The sequence below is a fragment of the Girardinichthys multiradiatus genome, chromosome 9, assembly GCF_021462225.1.
Source record: "Girardinichthys multiradiatus isolate DD_20200921_A chromosome 9, DD_fGirMul_XY1, whole genome shotgun sequence".
Taxonomy (NCBI): domain Eukaryota; kingdom Metazoa; phylum Chordata; class Actinopteri; order Cyprinodontiformes; family Goodeidae; genus Girardinichthys; species Girardinichthys multiradiatus.
The window spans coordinates 31,174,060-31,196,624 of NC_061802.1; the positions used below are offsets into that span (position 1 = coordinate 31,174,060).

The 22,565-nt window shown below is 38.7% G+C and overlaps 1 protein-coding gene across 1 annotated transcript in view; it reads left to right on the forward strand.

The window, feature by feature from the left end:
- ell (elongation factor RNA polymerase II) overlaps positions 1-22,565 on the forward strand; it is a 43,928-nt gene that overhangs the window by 903 nt on the left and 20,460 nt on the right. The window contains exon 2 of the mRNA XM_047375136.1: positions 13,379-13,423. Coding sequence (XP_047231092.1) covers positions 13,379-13,423 — 45 coding nt within the window. The remainder of the gene's footprint in view (positions 1-13,378; positions 13,424-22,565) is intronic.

The following is a 22,565-nucleotide window of genomic DNA, read 5'->3' on the forward strand; positions in this document are numbered from 1 at the left end:
ATTAATGTCAACAGTTGCTTTCAAATTATCCACAGGCATGGCTCTACAAGCGTCTGCTTGCTGGACTTTCTGTGCCCAGAGCTTCAAGTCTGTTTGTGGCCATCTAACGTTTCAGCTTCTATAAATATTTGACAGGGAAAGCCTGGCAGAGCAGGAGGAGAGGAAAGGGCCTCATCTCCAGCTTCAGTGGCTGTCTGCAACAGGACTGCAGCTGATAGCCCAAAACAATTAGACTGGCTTGTAGGATGTTCGATTTTTATTTTCACAAATGCATGACATGCAAATTATGTTGAACTTATTATTATTATTATTCGATTTAAGTACCACAGAAGCATTTTTAGGCTTGGAAAAATAAACATTTGTTTCAGTTTTATGGTTGTGAAAACGGTTTGCCACATTTTAAACGTAAAATCAATAAAACTCTTTAGATTTTTTAAAAGTTTTTATTATAGTTTTTCAGTCAGGTTAAAGCTTACCCCACACACACTCCTATGGTGACATCATATAAGGCAACTAGGAGATCAGCGTTTATTATATATCTAGTTATTTGGATGTTTTTTTAATAACATTCTCCTTAAAATGGTGCTTATCTGAACTTTGTAAGACAGCAGCAGAATATAAAAGCCGTATGTGGGAAGACTGCAGGGCTTTCAGGACAATTTGGCAACAATAAAACAAATAGTAGCAGTTTAAGGGCAGAGAAAACCCTTTAGCCTTGACTGCAAGAGGAAAGTTTAAAAAAAAATAAAACATACTTTAACAAAATAAATTCCTGGCTCTATTTGTGACAACCTGTTGTGGAGATCTGTGCAAATACTGCATGAAAACACTTCAAAGAACACCTAAGACCAGCCTTTTTCTAGTACCCTTTACATTTTAAAACACTGTTCATTTCTATAGACTATTGGGCCAAAGTTATTTAGAGCTTCAGTAAAGGAACTTAAGAGCTGCCTCTGGCTCCAGAGCTGCAGGGTGCAGACCCTTTTAACCATAATTCTAGTCAACATCGGAGAGGAGAAGAAGAAGAAAAATCACTGGGCAGTCAGAAAGAGAGAAGCTATTGAGCTCAGAGTTAGGTCTGCGTGGAATAAAACTGTACTGGCAAATCATTAAACTGATTACGGTGATAAAATTTACAAGTGATGAATGTGCACAGAAACCAATCGGATGGAACAACTTGAACACTAAGGGCTGGAAGATATTAAGAAAACATCTAATACATAATGGGACAGTGAAGGTCTATCCAAGTGGCCAACAAAATCACTGGGAAGCGGAGTATCGCACCTGAAATATCACAGCCTGCCAAACCTTTCATCTAAGCTGTCCTTTGTAATTGGAATATTGGATACATTTATACTGAAAAGGCCGTTGTGATTCAATACATTTTGCAGCTCCACAAACACATTTGTAGCTTCTGTCTGGGCTGTCGTCGTAGCACAGCTAGAACACGTGAGGTTGAACCCACTGCAACTCGAATGCTTCAGATGTTATTGTAAAATGTATCAAGAGTTGCCCGCATGCCATCATTTTTATTGATTAGTTCAATTCTTGTGGCTCTTTTGTCATCAACCCAATACACACAGAGCAAAAGACCTTTTTCCTTCCTGTTTACTTCAGATCCTGCAGTGGAACTGCATACTTCATTACCTAGCTTTGTTACACCAGTGAGTAGTGTCTTTCAATAAAATATATCAAGCCTCTGAATCCCTGGAGTAAAATGAATTTTGTTGATTAGAGTGCATGGCATGTGATCAGAAATATTCATACTGCCGGTTATTATAGTTGGTGTTATAATTCCTCGGCTTGTTTTCAAGATTAAAACAGATGTCTCAAAAATACTCCTTCCTGCAGTTATTTGTTGACTCTTGAACCTAGTCCTACATCGTTCTTACATTAGGTGCATACTTGACTAGATATTCTTTGCTGATGTAGCCACATGCATTGGTTTGACACTAACCTTTCTGGGGTGTTACTTTTGTCAAATTAAACTACACTTGAGTTTGTCACCGTCTGGCATGACTGTTGAAGGTGCCGTTCTTTAGTGCAGACACACTAGCTGCTGTCAGAAGAATATTACACCATAGATGAAAGGAACTGATAGAGCAGAGTCATATGCTTCAGACAGACCAGACGGTGAAAAAAACAGTTTTAATCCTAAGCAAAAGAGCGGTTTTGCAGCTGCAGTTGCCAAGTTCATTATAGGTTAACCATGTCTTTATGCCTTTCCCAGTTATTACACTTAAAATGCTTACTCCGTTTTATTGGATGGAGTCTACCACATAATCCGATGGGTTCATGAAGGGGCTTATTTTGTGATGAGTGTTCAAAGCGCTGGCATGAAAATAAGCAGTTGCAGGATCATCTGGAGAACGGCGAATCATGATCTGGTCTATTTTTGCCTTCCTTCGAACAGGGGAGGGTCTTTGTTAACAGTTTTGGAGATCTCAGTTTGCATTTCAGGTAAATGCTCGTAAATGACAATGATAATAGATGATTGGGGAACTCTCGGGTGAATAATCTCCTATCCACGATGGGCCTCGTGATCGTAGATGGATTTACAGTAATTTGCCTTTTTGCTATAAAAATTAAAGTCTATAAAGCCTAAAATGCGTTCGATGACAGTCAAACCTATAGTGTTGTATGACAGACTGCTTAACTGAACATTAATGAGAATGAGCTTAATCATCCCGATTAGAGTTTTTGTGCAAACGAGTGAAGTAAGCAAAATGGATCTTATTTGTCTTTTACATGTTGCAACATCCTAGACTGCAGCTTTAACAGTTTTTATTGTGACTCGGGGTATTTTTCTTGAGGGATTTGCATGCCTTTAGCTTCATCATAACCCGAACCCTGGCTGGTACCCAGCTGCAGCAGCAGGTTGGGCGAATTAGAGAATTCAACTCTTAATTGCATCACTGTACAGTATCTCAGCATATCGTGTCGACACTGGGGGAGGAAGAATTTCCTTACAGACGTTTTCATCTCATTCCTGTTTAAGCAAATGCAAAATGCTGGCTCAGGTGCAGAGCTTATGCAGCTTTTTCTACAAGTTTTAGTCTATTGATTTGAGAGTATTTCTCATGTTTCTGGACGTTACGCAACAGCCTTCCAGCAGCCGTCGTTCTGTGTATTGAGTGCTTCCTGTAAGAGACATGATTGTCAGCTGGGTTCCTCTCTCTGTACATTTGAGGACAAAGTTAACCGTAGCTCCTGCTGGGGGACTTGGAGCCCAACACTCACTCTTCCTTTTAATCATGTTTATTTATTTTTTCCTCTCAAAGCGGCTGTGACGTGAGTGAGGAAATGAGTAATTCTAGCGTCATCCAGAACGGTCTGTGGAGAGCAGATGAGTTTTTAATGACGCCTTGGAAAGTAGTTGTCTTTGAATTGTATTGAGAAACAAAGTGTGATTCAGCATTGCTAGAGATTAAATTGTTTTCATACAAAGAAGCTCAGTGTCCACATACATTTGTGAGTTTGTTTCAAGTCTAAATTATTACCTAATTATTTGCACCGTTGTAATTTAGCCTGGAAGAAAATGTTTGATCTGGTGGTCACCTTTCTTCATCCTTTCACACAGATCGTGCAAATGCACCAAACGTATTTCTGCCAAACTGTGTCAGCGCTTGAGTGTGTACAAAATGTCAGCATGTCAGACAGAAAACCACTGACCCCTATAGAAATGTACACAAGCAAACCCAATGTTTAGGCAATATGCATATTTAGTCAACACAAATAACTCGGTGTGATGCAATTTTCAGATTAATTTAGACAAACTCAGTTGTATAAGAAGCCAGACTTGGCTTATCTGGATGGAAATAATTACATTTTCTTTCCCAGTGGTTGGGGACACTTCTCACTGTTTGGGGTTTATGTTTGCAGTGAATCCAAAGTAGAAATTGTTGTCTTTGTTTATTTATGGCAAGAGATGCAATCATTGCAACATTCGGCGACTTTATCGCATATTGAACCGTTTTAATGGACCCCTACAAGATGGTAGTGATGCAGTCTGAATATGAGCTAACATGACAAAGATTTATATTGCTATTTGTACACTAAGTAGCAGGAAGCCATGAGAAGTGTTGCAGGTTGTAGTTTGCAGACAGGCTAGCACTCTACCTAGTGGTTTAAAAGCTTACTGTTATGAGCCTGTACCACGTGTACTTTAGTTGTAGTAACTTAACCCTTGTACCAAACAAAGTATGAATTCTGGTATTGCCAGGTAAATGTCGTTTGAGGGGGGATTTCTAAGGGAGCTTCCACCAAAAAAAAAAGTACCTCGGAGAGTATACCGGACAACGTTTGACAGGAAAATATTTGGTCCCAACTGTTGATCTTTCCTCCAGCAGGTAGGAAGACCCTGGTTTAACAATCTGAAAGGCAGTCAGGTTTAGGTGTTGGCTGCCTTAACCTTAAATAATGAGTTTGCAATGTTTCTCTTGATTTCTTTTCTGGAAATCAATAGTTTTTGATATAATTATTGTCCTAGTAGGGCTGCTGTACAAATCACATAAATGCATTTTAGAGTTTAATCTAAATTGTCATCAGATTTTATTGCTGATGACAAAGCAAACAAGCAAATCCTTGTTTAGAGTCTCAAAAATGAGGAGCTATAGGCCTGGGCATCTATGCCCGTCTCAACCCTCAGATCCGAGGGAAGTAAGGGTGGAGATTTTGTTGCCTAACTTTGGCTGGTCTGTGCCAGCACCATGGTTATTTAAGGAATGCTTATTCCTCGGACTCAGCAGGTCACGGGTCAGTGCCAGAGATGGCTGTAGTGACTAAGGCCAAATGTGACTCTCTAAATGTCACGGTGTTCCTCAGTCCTGTGACTGGGTTACTACAAGTGAACATGTCAAGCCAGTGTGGCAGCAGACTGCCTGATCTGTTGTGTCCTTTTCAAGAGATCAGTCAGTGCCTCTGTCCCTGTTTGTTTTCCACAAACACGTTTTGCCAAGGTGGATTTTAACTGATATTGTAGTTTTGCCTAGAAGCAAGCAGCAGTATGCAGCTAGGGCAGCATAAATAACATGGTGCTGGCTGTAGGAGCATCTTTTTTTTTTTTTTTTAATACAAGTGTATCACATGGAAATCAACCTCAGAGTGGTTATTTTCTGTCACCGTTTTCAAGCTAGTGAAATGGTTTTCGGGCCCACTGAGTCCTGTAAGTCATGCTAGTGTTGGCAAAAACTGCAAACTATATTAATGCATATCTCACAAAACTAGATAGAGTACATCCCTCACATTTCTGTAAGTATTATATATTTTCATGGTATAACACTGAAGATATGACACTTACATACAATGTAAAATAGTCAGTGTACAGCTTGAATAAACTGTACATTTTCTGTCCCCTCAAAATAACTCAACAGACATACATTAATGTCTAAACCACTGGCAACAAAAATGAGGACATTCCCAACTAAAAATGCCTAAATTGTGTCCTATTAGCCATTTTCCCTCCACGGTGTCATGTGACTCGTTAGTGTTACAAGGTCTCGGGTCTGAATGGGGAAGAAGGTGTGCTAAATTTGGTGTTATCGCTCTCGCATTCATACTGGTTACTGGAAGTTCAGCATGACATCTCATGGCAAAGAACTCTGAGGATGAAAAAAACAATTGTTGCTCTACATAAAGACGGCCTAGGCTATAAAAAGATTGCCAACAGGACTGGTTCCACTCAGAACTGGCCTCTCTATGGTCGAGCAAAGAAGTTGATTGCACTTGCTCAGCATCATATCCACAGGTTGTGGATATGATTGGGGGGTCAGCCTATCAGTGCTCAGACCATACGCCCACAACCACAAGGTTGATGAAGACAAGCAAACGAAGGACATGGATTACTGGAACCGTGTCCTGTGGTCTGATGAGACAAAGATAAACTTCAGATGGTGTCAAGCGTGTGTGGCTGCAACCAGGTGAGGAGTACATGGACAAGTGTGTCTGTCCTACAGTCTAGCACGGTGGTAGGAGTGTCATGCTTGTGGCTGCATGAGTGCTGCAGGAAGCTATGGTTCACTGAGGGAACCATGAATGCCAACATGGCATACTGAAGCAGAGCAATATCCCCTCCCTTCAGAAACGAGTATTCCAGCATGATAACGACCCCTAACACACCTCCAAGACGACCACTGCTGAATAAACTGAGGTTAAACATAAATGGTAAATGGACTGAACTTAGATCGGCAGGCAACTTGAGGTTAAGCACCTTCCAGGAGGAAGCTAGAATCGAACCCCCAACCTTCTGATTGCAAGACGACTACTCTTCCTACTGAGCCACAGTCGCCTCTAAATGTGGCTCCCAACAATGTCGTCATGGAGGAGTGGAAGAGGATTCCAGTAGCAACCTGTGAAGTTCTAGTGAACTCCATGCACAAGAAAGTTAAGGCAGTCCTGGAAAATAATGGCGGCCAAATATTGACACTTTGGGCACAATTTGGACATTTTCACTTAGGGGTGTACTTTCTTTTGTTGCCAGTGGTTTAGACATCAATGGCTGTGTTTTTAATTATTTTGAGGGAACAGCAAATGTACACAAGCTGTACATGGCGTACTTTTCTATTTTATCCAAGTGTTACATCTTCAGTGTTGTCACATTAAAAGAAAATTGTATAATAAAATATTTAAAAAATGTGAGGGGTAAACTCACTTTTGCCAGTTACTGTACAAGGAGTACACCTATGAAGACATGTTTAATGCAGCTTATGATACTACAAGCCTGCTTAGAATTTAACGTTTTTTAAGATGGACTTAAAGGTGACCTATTATACCTTCTTTTAAACATTTGGGACAGGTCTATGGATTATACAAAACTTGTTAACTACATTTTTTTCATTCTCAGATAATGAGATTTCACCTCCTCAGTTGCCCCTATTTTGAGCTCCTTTCAGAATGAGCTGTTTTAGGGCCCTGTCACCTCTATGCAAATTAGCTGGCCACACCCCCTACTCAATGTTAGGGGGTGCGGCCAGCACTTCCTGCCAGCAGATGCCAACAGTACAGCCATTCACCTGACATTCACAGATTTGCCATGAACAGTAGGGACTGAATTTTCTCCAGTCTAAGTCTTTCTGCCAATCCTGACGTGAACTGATTTGAGTTCTCAAAGCAGTCCATGGTGAAGATATTCACACAAACTAGTACTGTCTTCGGCAATGTGTCTGGAACGTTGCCCTCAAAAATAAAATGAAGCCACAAATCTCTGTTATCCGACAGTGGGAGAATGTGCATGGAAACATGTGGGTCTTTGCAGCCAAAAACAGAACATCTGCCTTTGAGGGTAGCCATTGTAAAGCTCATTTTATGTCGTAATACCCATATAAGGCTATTTGAAATTTTTACATTAGTGCATTTAGTGCTTGTGATTGAATCACTCTTAACTCACACAGCACTGACGCTCCAGGCTCTGCAATCTCACATATTTTGTTAAATTCAAATTTTTGTCCTTTCAAGTCTGCAGGATGGCCTTCTCTCCTTCAACACTGAAAACTGGAAATAGATTTATTATTTTTAGAGAAACATCTGATGAATTCACTTCTTGCTCCAGATAATGTTTGCATGTGGAAGAGATTGTTATCACCAATTAATTTGGAATTTACTTGAGCCACTGTTGTCTTCAAAACAACAGCGGGAGTTTGCCAGTAGGGGTTGTCTTCTTTTGCGCCAGCTGCTCGGGTACATTCTCAGTTTTTCTAAGGTTGACATGTATGGTGCAAGTGGCTCTCGCCAAACGCGAAGAGAAGCATTATAGGGTCTGACAGCACCTTTGTTTTAAGAAGCTTATTCATTGCTAACTCTTAACTATAGACTGAATATTTAAGGCAAAATCTTGCATAAATGTAAAACACCTAACAGTACCAATGTTAAGGTCAAAATGTGTATTTATATGATCAGTGTACTTCCTCAAGATTTTTCTTTTGCTGTCACTTGTATTCTCATTACAATACAGGATACCATCTCTGATTGCACAACACGTCAAACCTTGGAACAGATTACCTTCAGCAGTAGAAAATTATTTTGCACACTTTTGGCCCCTTGCTACCAGTCAAACATTGCTTATGCACCACATCCTACCCGAGTATTGTTGCTGACCTTGACCATCCCTTATGACCACAGTGTACCCATCTTCTGATGGTGACTTCCTCCAGCATCATGTCATTAAGCCCACATCATCTCAAACTGGTTTTTTGGGCATGCCACTGTACTTTAATGACCTCCACACTCACCGGACTTCATTTCAATATAGCAACTTTGGGGATTTGGTGTAATAGGAGGCTTGCATCATGGACAAATCTGCAGCAACTGCATGGGGCTATCATGACAATATCAACCAGAATCCCCGAGGAAAGTTTCCAACACCTTTTGAATCTGTGCCATGTAACGTAGAGCAAAAGGGGTTCCAAAATAGTACTATTATGTTTGGGTTGTCAAGTGTTCTGGTCAACCTGTGATAACAATAGTATGGCCAACAGCAAGTGCTGCTTGATCCATGGTTTATATGCACATATGCTTTTAAAAAGAGTTGGGGGACCTTTTATTGTGATTTTCAAAGCATCACCTTTTTCTCAAAAACCAGCACCTAACTGTAAAACAATTATTCAACAAAAATATTTCTGCTTTTTGTAATTTATCTTGTTTCCAATTGTTAATGACCTTTGTAGCCTATCTCTGCAGAGTAATCAGTATTGTATAACTTTTCAGAAGGCTGAATTTCTGTTTAAGAAAAACAAATTTTTATACCCAAGGAGTCTTTTTTTTTTTTTTTTTTTTTTTTTTTACAGAAAACAGCAACACAAATTTTGTGCCTCTACATATAATGTTAAAACCCATCTGTAGGATGTAAGATATGAACATTTCCTTGGGATTTCCTTTTTGTTGGAATGTTTTCAGAATTTTGGCCCATAGCATCTAAGAACTGCTGCAAGAAAGAGCAAAAATGGCATTTAATGACCGTCTCCCTACTTTGGCTGCCACGGTGGAGCAGTTGATGAGGTGTGTGTTTAGCAGATATGACATAAACTGATCATCTTCTTACAGCGAAGAAAGATGCAAACATCTTAAACTAATGCCTCCATTTGAAGCACAAGATCAAACGTACTGATGCATTCATCAGTGAAAGACAAAAGCTTCAAAGGACGTTCTTCTAGTGTTGAGGAGCCAGCTCCTATGAAAGCACAAATAACTGGGTCCAATAAAGCCAACATCTGTTACTTGGTCTCCTATTCACAGTCATTTTAATGGGGCAGAGCGGCAAGACTTAATCATCAATGATGAATGCTCATTGAGCATATAGAGACTGTCATTTCACTCTTGTACAGTAAAGAAATACTCTTTCCACTTCTTTAGTCATTGACAAGTTGAACATCTCATTAGTGTGACAGTGATGCAAATAAATGCCTGGTAATTTTAGTTCATATTTCTATTTAGACCTGGGTAATCCTTTGCGTATTTCCAATTAAAACAGAAGTACTTGAATAAATCTGTGTTTTTGTGTTATCATTTTCATCTATTGTGTGTTTGTGGCACGTCTTCCTTTCTGAAAACCTTTTAGAAAAGATTTTTACTGATATCACAGGAGCAGGGTAGCATCTTGTAATTCACTGGTTATGGGCTGTAGCCCGATGTCTGTTCCTCTGTGTTCTTTATATAATGCTAGCTGCTCTCCCAGAAAACAGGGAAATGTGCAGGTCAAGTGTTAACGGCATAGGAAGCAAATTTTAGACAGGGGTATCTGTTTAGTTTTTGTACAGCAAGCTTGGCCGCAGAGATGAGCCATGTCAAGCTGATCCCCATTCTGTTGCTGGTTGGCCCTGTTTGGGAGCATCTACGGCCTCGGTCGGTGGTCGGGACCCAGTCGCTGTCCCCAAGGTTAGCTCTGTGGAACATTCTGGGCTTAGGTCCCAGAAAATAGTGACATGTCAGCAGCCCATTGAAATGAACAGGCTGAGGGTAGCACTATGTTAGCAATGTTACCAGAGAGAAGAGGTGGGGGCTGCTGGGTGGGATCGCCACTGTTTAAAAGTTCAGTGTGGCTCTTTGGCCAGTTCGGTGGTCTGAATGTGCAGATTTCATGAGGAAATGAAACAGTCTCTTGCTGTAAAGCTGGTGAACTACTGCTTTTCTTCCCGTTTTTCTGTTGTTTTAGACTGAGTGCATCAGACAGATGGAGATGGGTGCTTATCTGTCTTTAAAGTGTCTTGCATGGACCACACAGCTGTCAGTGAATCCTTAACAGTTTCTTAAGGTGTACCTCCACATAGGTGCTAGTTTGACTCCGAATAGACACAAAAGCATGGATACCAAGGCTATGACCCTTAAGCACTGTTATTGGCTAAGTGCATTATTTGCTTTTAAAATCATTTAATCAATTTATGAAATGGAAATATTTTTTTAAAAATCTATTCAGTTTGAATAAAGTTTGACTACATTAAAATAATGACAATCCATATGTTTTTGGCAGCTCCAACCTCTAAAATGTTGGGTGGTAAAACTGTCCAATCTAATTAAGAGTCTACGATGACTTTTAAAAGTAGCCCTTGAATGGTAACAAACCTAAAATAAAAACACCTAGTAACTGGTGGGATTATTTGAAAGCTCTGATAGGCCAAATTTTACAAACAGGTTGAAAGCTGATGAGATACCTAAAAGAAAATAAAAATAAAACGGTGGTCCAGCAATTTGTGTGTTTTCATAAGTCAGGGTGACACAACTGAGAACGTTGGGCTTTTACTATACTGTTAAGAAATACTGTGAACAGGAGATTTCATTATCTAGAGGAACCCAAATGACCTTTGTGGTTCAGTGAAAATGTTTGTAGTTTCTCAAGCATTAAAAAAGCGTTATGGGCACCTGTTTAAATACATTGTTCCAAATTCGGAAACATGCATTATGTCTGTTCTGCAAATATTAAAAAATAAGCCCTATTTGTCATTGACCCTCAATGATCTCAGTAAAAAAACATGTTTCCATTTTGTGTGTGTGTGTGTGTTCTTGTACTTGTTGCTGAGTGAGAACCATTTTTCGTATTTTTATCGCAAAGTGAGGACATTTTGACAAAGTGAGGACATTTTTCTGGTCCTCACTTTTTCAAATTCCGTTCTTGGGACAGGGGTTAGGTTTAGGACTAGGGTATGAATTGAGTTATTGTTAGGGTCAGGGTTAGGTATTAACTGTTTAGGGTCAGGGTTAGTGTTAGGGTCAGGGTTAGGCACTAAAAATCAAGGAAAATGAATGGAAGTCAATGGAAGTAACCGAAAAGTCCTCATAAAGATAGCAAAACATGGATGTGTGTGTGTGTGTGAGAGAGAGAGAGAGAGGCTGTGGGTTAATTTGGAGCTACATCAATTCATACCTCTGTTTCCTTTCCACATGTCGCGATTTCATCCCTTTTCTAATTTCGTTCCATACCTGTTGACCATTGCATATCCATTGTTTGTTTTTTTGTTGTTTTGTTTATAAAGATACATTGGGGATAAGTAATGCGGACTTAAATATTTTATCCCAATAATTTATTCTATTTGAGTATTTTTTGCATTACATCTGCATTTCCATTCAGTCAGAACAATACAAACTCTACTACCCTAAATATAATAAGTACTCATTATATACTATTTAAGTACACTAGTTTCATTAAATTGTGCAGTTGTACCATTAAACGGACACAAGAATTGGATTCAAGTAAATATTCACTTGTATTGATATTAATCGATGAACCAGCAATAGACTAGTAAACACCAAACAATACAGTGGAGACTGTTTTTTGTTTTTTGTTTTTTTTGGGGGTTGCAAACGTCCTCAAATACTTTGTCCTCCTCAACATAAGTCAGTTTCACAGATTTTTCACCCTGATGACTTTGAATAATGCAGTAATTGCTGTCATATAATGCTCAAATTTCAAGTGAGTATGTTCTGAATCCTTTACTGACCCTGTTTTTATTGCCTGTGGTTATGAGCCCCATGTAGACCAGATGACTCCTGTGGAATATGAACAATTATGGCTCAAAAACAAGTAAAACAATTTTTTATTTTTAAGCGACCAACAAATTGACGCCTTGTCAGCACTAAATATCCCACGGAGGACAACAGCTGTTATTACCTGGATAAAGCCGGGGAATGAACAACTAAAACGTTAAAGTATGAAATGGCGGAGTGGAGAAATGACCTGTGCCTTTATGTGTAAAAACAAAGTTAAATCCTGTGTTAAATTAGGTTCCAAGAACAAATCAAGATCCATGGTATCCTCGTGCCTAGATCTGTAATAAACTGTTAAATATGTGTCCTTTTACACTGCACAATGTCTTGGGCCCAGCTCTTTCTGGCTAAAGGTACTTCCAAGAATCTTCGGAGGACCACATTTCAAACTTATGCAACACTCAATGTGTGTAAAAAGTACATACCTTTTCAAATAGTTAGGTTTTACTAGATAATAAGACTGTCAAGCCTTTAAAATCTGGAAAATGTAGATAAATTAATATTTTTAAATCAGTCTTTGCATATTAACAAGCTTGGCCCAAATCTAAACTTATGCATAGAGAAACTAAGTAAACTCCATGATCCAGTAGATGTAAAAACCACCTCTAGCAGCCGTTACTTAAAATATTTACTCTGTATCACCTAACTCAAGCTTGTTTTCTTGTTAAGTTGGTTTCAAATTCATAAAGTTTCTTTTTTCCCAGTATTATTTATGCTCTGGTTTCTCCAGAGGCTTTCAGTTGTTTGTGTTTTGGACTTTGACTAGACCACTGGAAAACAGTGATTCTTTATCTGATGTGCTATGATGAACCTGCTGCATGAGACAGATGACCCAGAAACTAATTAGCAGTGTTCATAACTGGCCGAATAACTTAAAAGTATGTTGTTGCTGCTGCTGCAGAAGGAACCCGTTTGACCAGCCCTCCCAGCACTGTACATGATAGTTGGTGTGAGGTGTTTTTGTTAAGTCTTTGTCACATCTGATCAAAATGACCTGTGAGCTTTACGACCAATCAATTTCACTTTTTATTTTTGCCAAAAGAACATTATTGTGCAGGACTTGCAGTTGGTTCAGGTGTAGCTTTGCATCTCTAAGCCACATTTCAAATGATTTTTATTTTTATGCATTTTTTTTATTTGCAATCACCCATATTTTAATGTAAAGTATAACAAAATTCTGGTAAAATGCAGTCAATTAGAATATTTTTTTCAGTATGCGGCTGTGTTGATTAAATTATCTCTGTTCAGTGGCTAATGTTTAAGGAGTTGGTGAAAGTAATTTTGTGTAGTAACTTTTCCCTGTTATAATCATTTCTTTTGGAACAGATTTTTGAGAAGTGGCTTGAATAAAACATTTTTACATGTTGAAGTAAAACTTTTTCTAATTTCTGTTGTTTCTTCATTGCAGGTCCTGTCACAACAGCCATTGATTAGATTTAATGGAAACCAAGGGGTAAGCAGCACACAATCCTTCCCTATCTCAGCAGAGCTATTCATGCATGTGTAACAAAGCATTGATTGCAGTTAATATTCTTCATTTCTAGTTATCCATAAATGCCAAAATGTCTTTTTTTAGCCTTCATGAAGGCTTTTATTCAAGATTTCCTCATTTTGATGCTGAAACTTTTTGTTGCTATAAAATCATGTCCACCAGCATCGCAGCAGACCACCAGAAGCTCCACTACCAGTAAAAAATGTGGGCACACCTTCTAATTCAGTGGTTTGTTTTTATTTTTATTCCTACCTCTGGGAACTCCTTCAAGGCTGTTGGAAAACCATTTCAGGTGATTGCCTCATGAAGCACATGAGGCAGATGCCTGCAAAGCAGGGATCAAAGCAAAGGGGGGCTATTTAGAGGAATCTAAAATATAAAGCTGTTAATTCACATTTTTTTTGTTTGCCATATAATTCTAATTATTTCAATTCAGTTCAGTTTTATTTATAAAGTGCCAATTAACAACACATGTCGTCTTAAGGCACTTTACAAAGTGAGTTTAATCGAATCATACAGATTTCAAGTCGGGTACATACATTCCAGTTGATCCTACAGTGTAGCGACAGTGGACAGTCGCTTGCATTGACTTTGCAGCAATCCCTCATACTGGGCATGCATGTAGCGACAGTGGAGAGGAAAACTCCCTTTTAATAGGAAGAAACCTCCAGCAGAACCAGGCTCAGTGTGAGCGGCCATCTGCCACGACCGACTGGGGGTTTTAGAGAACAGAGCAAAGAGCACAGAAGCACTGATCCAGGAGTACTTTCTATGGGAAGGAATAGTAAAACATTAATGGTTGTAGCTCCTTTAGAGGCTTCATCTAGGAGAAAAAGACAGATAAGCAGATGAACTCTGAGCCAGTTTTCAAGCCTAGAGGATGAAATAGAGCACATACAGTTAGTCACAGTAAAAGCTCAGCCAGTAGCTATGTCTATGAGAGACAGGGTTAAACACTGAAAGACAGGGCCATGTGTATTATCAGTATAAGGTGAGCATTAAGTTGTTGGCGGCAGCCGCTTGGCTGATGCCCCCCTCCAGAAAGGTGCCACAGCGAAACACAGAGCCAGGCCAGATGTAGCTTCAGTTGTCCTTAAATTATTGCTTTACTCTTTATTTTTGGGTCATTTGTTCTGTGAGCATTGCCTGCTTTTTTAATCCTCTCTTGCACTGTTTCCCACCCTTTCCTTTGGTTTACAGGACTAACCACACTTAAGGTTAAGAAATAACAACCTTAAATTAATTTCAACCTTAAACTAAATAATTCTAATGAGTACCATAAGGTCAAACATAAACACAATTTTAATATTCTGTCTTTTAATTTGAGTGCCTTTTTCAGTGAGAAAAGAAGAATCCCAAAATAAGAAATGGTGCATTTTTAACATTCACCAGTAGTACAATTACTGGTACCACATTTTTAACACTTTGCACAGCTCCCATTTGCCAACTGATCCTGGGGTTCTCTGTACGATTTAGCTCTGGGGACTGAGATGTCCATGGATGAAGGTTAGCTTTCTATCTGGTGAACCATTTCTGTTGATTTAAATCATTATCATGTGATTATTATCCCAACAAATCTTCTGTTCACTGAGAGTCCACCAGATTTTTTTTTTTTTTCCAGCATTTACTTGTTTTCCCAAAGGGTTACTATGCGTTGCACTTTACATAAAACAGACCAACAGGTTCATGGAACCTCCGCAATATTTGTGAACTCTCACTCCAGGAGTGCTTGGTAAAAAATACACTCAAACACACTTCCACTTAAGGTTAGAGTTTAGCCAACTCCACATGTTTTATGTTTTTGCTGGTGGGACAAAAGGCTTTTTCACCCACAATCAACTGGCATCCAGATGGTTTGTAACGGTTGTTTTGGAGACCTGGTGAAATGGGCCTCTGTTATATTACGTTTACGCCCGACGAAAACAGAAAGTGATAGAATACTGGGAAAGAAGTGCTTTAGTTACGTTCATGTTGAATGAGCTGTTGGGAGTACGAATAACTGTGCCACCACTAATTCTTGCAAAATAAGCCCAAAACAATTATCTTAACATGGCACCACCACCCCCCCACCACACAAACACACAACCCTCCCCCGCTGAAAACGTGCCCAAATTTAAAGTAGGATTTTTACATTTTTGATTGTGACATTGTGCTACTGCAGTTAAAGATGAGTTTATGTTTTTTTTAAAGGTGTTTTGCACTTTAACGGGGTAGCAAATTAATATGGCCAGAACTGTATTTTGATTTCGGCCAATCAAAACCTGTTAATATTCATTGTAGGTTCGGAAAACATGGACCATGTATCTTTTAAAATTTCTTTGGTCTGTGTACGTATATCTAGGTGTCATAGAGGCCGACGTAAGGATCAGTTTTTTTTTTTTTTTTTTCTGTCAGGATACTCATGTTTCTGTCTATTGTTAGAATCATTGTATGGCCTGTGAAATATGATCGTAATATATCAGTCTCTTGAGAAATGCTAGGGTACCCCAGATTGTGGGAGTTTTATTTGCCTGTGTGGTACTTGCCATGGAAATTCAGTCTACTTTAACACTTGTGAAAGAAATATATAGTTATGCAACGTTTTCACATAGTGAGAAAAAGGAGATGCAAATAATATCGACTGAAAAGAGCAAATGTATTCAAATGATTAAACCCTGCAGCACAGATTCAGTTCTCTCAACATACGTCTGCTTGTTTTGCCTCTTCAGCATCAAAGGCATGTCAATGAAAGCACACGGTTGACTCTCTGATGAGTGATAATGCATTTATAAGATAGACTAGGGAATTTTATTTTCAAGTATTAACACTTCTTTCTTTCCTGCAGCAAGTTGGTGCTTCTGAATGTTAATAAAACTAACTATACATTTGCGCACGCATTTCACGTAACTATTCACAAAAAGACGAGGAAAACAAATGATTAACACGTGTGAGCATGCTCGGCCTGACATGCCTTCTCAGTTTATTTGCTCTTCTGTTCAGCAAAGGTTTAGGTTGGTTTGACATGCATTAGTCTGGCACAGTTAGGGATTTCTTATCTCCAAACACTCTGCTGGCAACGCCCCACATCCAAAATATTGTAATTGTAGGCTGCTTGTAGATCCCATTCCAACAACTGCAGAAACGTCTAACATGTCCATGCATGATGATGATGATGCATGTATGAAAAGAAATATTACTTTGCCTCATTTTACCTCTTGTACTGATTTTGTCCAGTCCACACTGTTACTTGCTGGATTTGACATTGGCTCATCATGTGTCATCAAGGGTGATATAAGAAAATCTTGGAATAATAGAAATGTTTGTAATTCTTCTCCATGTGGATTTATGGCTTCTACATCTCTATATTCATGTTCCTACATTGGAGTATAAAGTAGAGAAGATAAAAAGATGAGATGGGGGAGAAAATGGTCTATGAGATGAGTTGAATATTGTTTTGTAGTGACAATAAGATTTGAACCTTTGGCAGTCACACACTGGTTCTCTTAAATGCTGATTTTCAGGTGCATCTCACTGATTTTAGAACATAATCCAAGCGTGAGTTTATTTCAGTAATTCAGTTCAAAAGGGAAACTTGATATTAAATATATTCATTACACAGTGATTTAACCAGGAAAGAAAGGCCATTGCTAAAGAAGCTGGCTGCTCGGAGTGAGGCTTCCAAGCAAATTAATGGAAAGTTTAGTGGAAGTAAAATGTGTGGTTAGTAAAAAGGTGCAGAAGCAATAGGCATAGCAACAGCATTGAGAGGATTGTGAAGAAAATCCATTCAAGAGGTTGGGTAGACTCGTTAGGTGTGGTCTGTGGCTGGAGTTGGTTCTTAGAGAGCCACCACACACGGCCATATACAAGGAAGTTTTAAAGCCCTTCTTCCTTGAGTCTGCTGATGAGCTTTAGGGAGATTCTGGTTTCATTTTACAGCAGTACGTGGCACCTGCTAACACTGCCAAACGTACCAAATACCTGCAAACTCATCTGACCTAAACCCCATAGTTGAACTGGGGTTTTATTCAGAGGAAGCTGAGAGACACCAGACCCAACAAAACGGTAAGGCATAATATTAATTGTTTGTTCTTCTTTTGTTTCTTCTATATTCATCAAAATTAATAAAAACAAGCTCTTAAAAATATGAAATTGTCTAACAAATCTCTTTTAACATAGACGTTTTGCTTTTGTAATTGAATTAAATTAACTGTTGTATGATAAAAATTGCAGTTGTACAGGGTAGGGTTCAGATTTCCATTTAAGGAAAGTTGGATGCAAGCTGTGCTAGTCGCCATTTAACCAGATCTGCAGGATGGGTTATTTCTATATTGGAAGCCTTTTGTGGAAACTATGCAAGCACTCAGAAAGAGGAAATTACTACGAAGGTCAATGAATGAACCATCTGCCTACCCAAAGCTTGCTTTCACTATTCAGATTAACGGAGGGAAGGCTGCTGTCAGAATTTTGAAAAGAGGGGGGGAGGATCTCTTAATGCTGTTCCTTACAAGTTGTTGGCCCTTTTTCACCAGTACAGCCACTGTTCCATGGGTGGGATTCTAGTAGTATACATGTATCCCAGCTGTGAACAGTGTGTCCCGCTGTTTCGAAAAGTAAATGTCATTTCTCAATTATATTTGGTTTCAGTTCATCTTGTTTCTCTTCTGATTCCTTCTGCTTCGTGGTGAAGAATGCAAACAAATACTCCTTACTGAGCATTTTCTGAACTATATTAACTATTTTCTTTGATAATTATATGAGCATATCTGCCCAGAAAAGATTTATCTAGAAAATTCAGCAAAACATAAAGTGATGTTGCAGGGATGCCATAGTTAGTTAGCTTTTTGCAGTATGCTCCCCCACTAGTGACATATTCGGCGCATACAGTGCTGGTTTTCACATGCTGAAGTGGTGTTGCAGAGCTAATTTATCATCTGATCATTCATGCAGGCAGAAGATTTTTTTATTTTATTTTTTTTGATGCCACACACTTGTCTAAGAAAATATTTGTTGCTACTAGTTCAGAATGCTTGTAAGAAGTGAGAAAGTGGCTGAATTATAGAACAGATGGTCTGGCTGTCACTAAATCCCACTTTTCATTCAGTCGGATTCATTCATCTGGTACAACTCTTTCTCTCTGAGCTTTGGCAAAGCTTTTACTAATTTCTTTTGGAGTAAAAAGAAAGCAAAGATAGACCAGATTTAAAGGATGGAATACACAAATCTTTAATACCGAATTGGTATGCAATGAAGTCTGTCTGTAAAATTAAGATTCTTTGTCACATTGTGTTTTGATCTTAAAACCTTGCATATAGCATATGTTAATGTTGGTTAAGATTTAGCATCAATCACAAATAATCACTCTTTAACCAGGGATTATAAGAAAAACCACAAGGATCTAATCAAGAAAACAATACATTTTTCTTAAATCAAGTAAACACAAAATAAAAACCAATATGCTAACTAAAACTGCTCTACACTTCTTATAGCAGACTAGAAGCAGAATGTTTTATGAAAAATGATTAAAATCAATGATTTAAAAATGTTATCTTTATCAGATTTTTACTGGCATCTCAACAGTTTCAAGAAAGAGGCTAGCTGCCTATTTGAAAGACTTTCCTATTCCAAAAGTGGTATCTGTCCCGATACCACTAAGAAACTGGAGGGCTCTTAGTTCTGGCTCAGTTTGTTGGTGTCCCAATTTTGAAATTGAAACTGGGTGCCACTATTAATAAAAGTCACTGGGGGACCCTGACTTCATTGGAGGTGTAAAAGAAAAACAAACACCTTTGCAGAATTGACCCACAAATTACATTAACATAGCAAAGCATACGTTGCAAATACGATATTTTTTCCAACCAAACCTCGGCTTGCTGATCAGTTTTCTTCCCAACTCAGTCGGGCAAAACCTTTTGTTGGTTCTGACTGTTGGCTTTTTAGTCTTTCAGAACACATTAAAGCTCGCCTGGAGCTGGAGTTTCTGGGGGAAGAGTCATCACTTGGTGCTGATCTGCCAATCAGAAGCAGACTTTGGACAATGTGCAATAAACTGCTAGGGAGAGGTGATTAAAAACCTTTTCCCCATGCATTCTTTTGACAAGGGTCTCAAACTCCAGTTGTTCGGGGCTATTGCTCTGCAACATTTAGATATTCCTGGCCCAGTAAAGCTCAATCAAATAACTGAATTTCTTCATCAGCAATCAAGAGTCCTGCTGATAATCTTAACTATTTGACCCAGATGTGTTGAAAAACATTTGAAGGCTGCATGACACCAGTCCTCAAGGACTCTAGTTTGACACTTTTGGACTATAGAGAGAACAAACTATCATGAGTTACAATCTGCTGGCTAAAAGCTCTTTTCACTTTCAGGGTTTTAAAACTAATCATTCTGCTGTAATAAAAAAGTTCACATTCAGAGTTTTCCAGAGGAAGGAATAAAGTTAACCAACCATGATTTGTTTTGAAAAGCTGCTTTTTTATTTCTAAATTAACAAAATAAGATCATTTTTATATACTGAGATGCATCCAAACAAGACTTTTTTTTTTTTTTAGCACAACCCTTCAAAGTCATACAAACATAAAAACTGATTTGGAATACTGAGTTGATGCCCTATGCATGAGATAAAAGCTTATTGTTTTTAAATGTCCAGCAAGCACATTTAAAGAAGGAAAGCATAAATGAAATGAGGTGAAAGGTCAGATTGTTTGTGTATTCTGATTATCTATGCCAGGTTGTGCAAAGCTTTCATAGTAAGTGTTTTTTTGACATGGTTCGTACACCCAAAATATGACCATTTAAAGCTGAAACTCTGCCTTTTCCATGTTTTTGCAATTCTCTCTTCAGTCCAATCAAGCATGAGATGATCTTTTAAAACTCTACTTCAGTGGATGCTCTTAGATATGTTTTTGTCTTTGCTGTGTGTTCATTTCCTCCACACTCCTCAGTCTGTTTGTTGGTAGCAAAACCAGTCTACGGTTTACTTTTTTAAATATAAAACTGATGTATACATGGTGTTATTTTATTTGGAAGAGTGTTATTTACTTACAGCTACATCATATCTTCGCAGGTTGCTGCTAAAAGGAGCTTAAAGTTAGTGTTATATTCTGGCTAATTTGGGTCTATAGTTATACTTTTGTGATTTTCGTTGCCGGTGTATAATGTAAATCTCATTTAAGTTGAGGTGTAGTCATAGATATTATAACCAAACACAACAATGCTTGTATAACTTTTTTCTCAAGCCACAATCAGTGTCAGTTTATGCTGCTCTCACTATGCAATTGAATCATATTGCATCAATACCCACACGCATATACAAATAGGCTTTGGTACCCCGGAGTCGCAGCTCACCTACATAGGAGAAATGCTATCTTGTTTTGGGTTAAAAGGGGCTCTTCAGCTTGGATTTGTCTTTTTTACAGACTCTTCGCTCTTATTTTTATGCATGCTCAGAGTGATTTCAGCTATAATGTTTGTTCAAGTGAAACCTGAGCCATTTGGTGCGGAGGAGCCTCTTCTCGCGGTGTCATCCTCTACAGCGTGAGTCAGTAAACCAGCTTAGTCACAGCCCTGTGCCCTGGTTTCCAGTCAGTTCCTCTGCCTCCTAATCGTATCTGGACTAACACAGTCAGCTCAGCCTCTTTCTTAATCTGTCTTTTGAAATGTGTTAAACATGCAGACTGCACTTTGACTTTTACAGCTTTCTTGGTGTTGGTGTCCTTTTCATGCCTGTAGACATTTAATGTTCCAGAGGGCTTTTTTCTCTACTGTAATTAAAGGCCAGGTCATTTAAAAAAAAGGTTTTTAGAAAGATGACGTGTAAATTAACAAAGCAGTTTTCAAATAATTTTATTTAAGAGAAAAGAAAAGCTATTGAAAACAACCTAAGTCTATATGGTTGGAAATATACAATACGAAGGCTTGAAAAAACAACACACCAAGCCCTTATCTTAAGAATTTCAACAACAGATGAGAAACAATGTTTTTAACATTTATTACCTTTTGAAATGTTTAAAAAGCCATTTCTAAGACTTTAGGACTCTTCCTTACCAGTGTTGAGCTTTATTCACAAATTAAGATCACATTGGACAGCGCTGAACCTTCACAGGAGATTTTTGGCCCACCAAAATTAGAGCAAGAGCAAATCACTGACTCATCCAGAAGGTCACAAAATAACAAAGAATGACATTCAAAGCACTGCAGGCCTTACTTGCCTCTGTTAAAGTCTATGTTCATGATTTAAAAATAGAAACTAACATTTTAGCCAAAGAGCATCAAAAACGGTGGTGCTAGTGTAATGGTTGGAGGCTGCCTTGCATCTGCAGGGTGTGGATGTCTTGTTGTGATCAATAGAAAGTAGAATTTTGCTCTCAATCAGGAAATTCCTGAAGGAGAATGTCCTGGAATCAGCTCTTGACCTTTACATGGTTTATTCAGCAGGACAATAATCCGAAGCCCACTAGTAAGCTCTCCTCCTTATGGCTAAAAAAAAGGGAGAGCTTTTGGATAGGCCTTGTTAAAGTTCGGACTTAAATCCGATTTAAGATGCTGTGGTATAACCTTAAACAACCCATTTGAAAAAATCCCAGAGTGTTGCTGCATCAAAACAATCCTGTAAAGGTTCTGCCAACATTCCTCGACTTATTGCCTGTTATTTCAAACCTTAGATGGCAGTCGTGACTGCTGGGGGTTGTATTAAGGTTTAGGGGTGAATTACTTTTTCACACAGGCACAGGCAGTTTTGGATAGCTTTTCCCCTGAATAAATGAAATCACTACTTGATAACTGCTCTTCATAGTTACACTGGTTGTCTTTGAGACTGATAATACCAATGTTCCAAGTCATTTAGCCATGACAAAAAGCATAAGCAGAAGACATCTGTATGGCAGTGCAGCTGTTAAGTCTCAAACGTCACCAGGTTGCAAAGTAAAGTATCAGCATCGTACTGCTAAATGGATCTCAAGTCTTACAGAAGTGCATTATCCTGCCACTGTAAAACTATTCATGAAGAGGTGTGTGTGGTCTGACTGCTGCAGTGTTTAGGTGGGTGGTACATGTTAAGTCAGGGCCTAAAGTCTCTCAGCAGAACATTGCCCTCCAGCACTATTCTGCATTGTTTTTATGCAC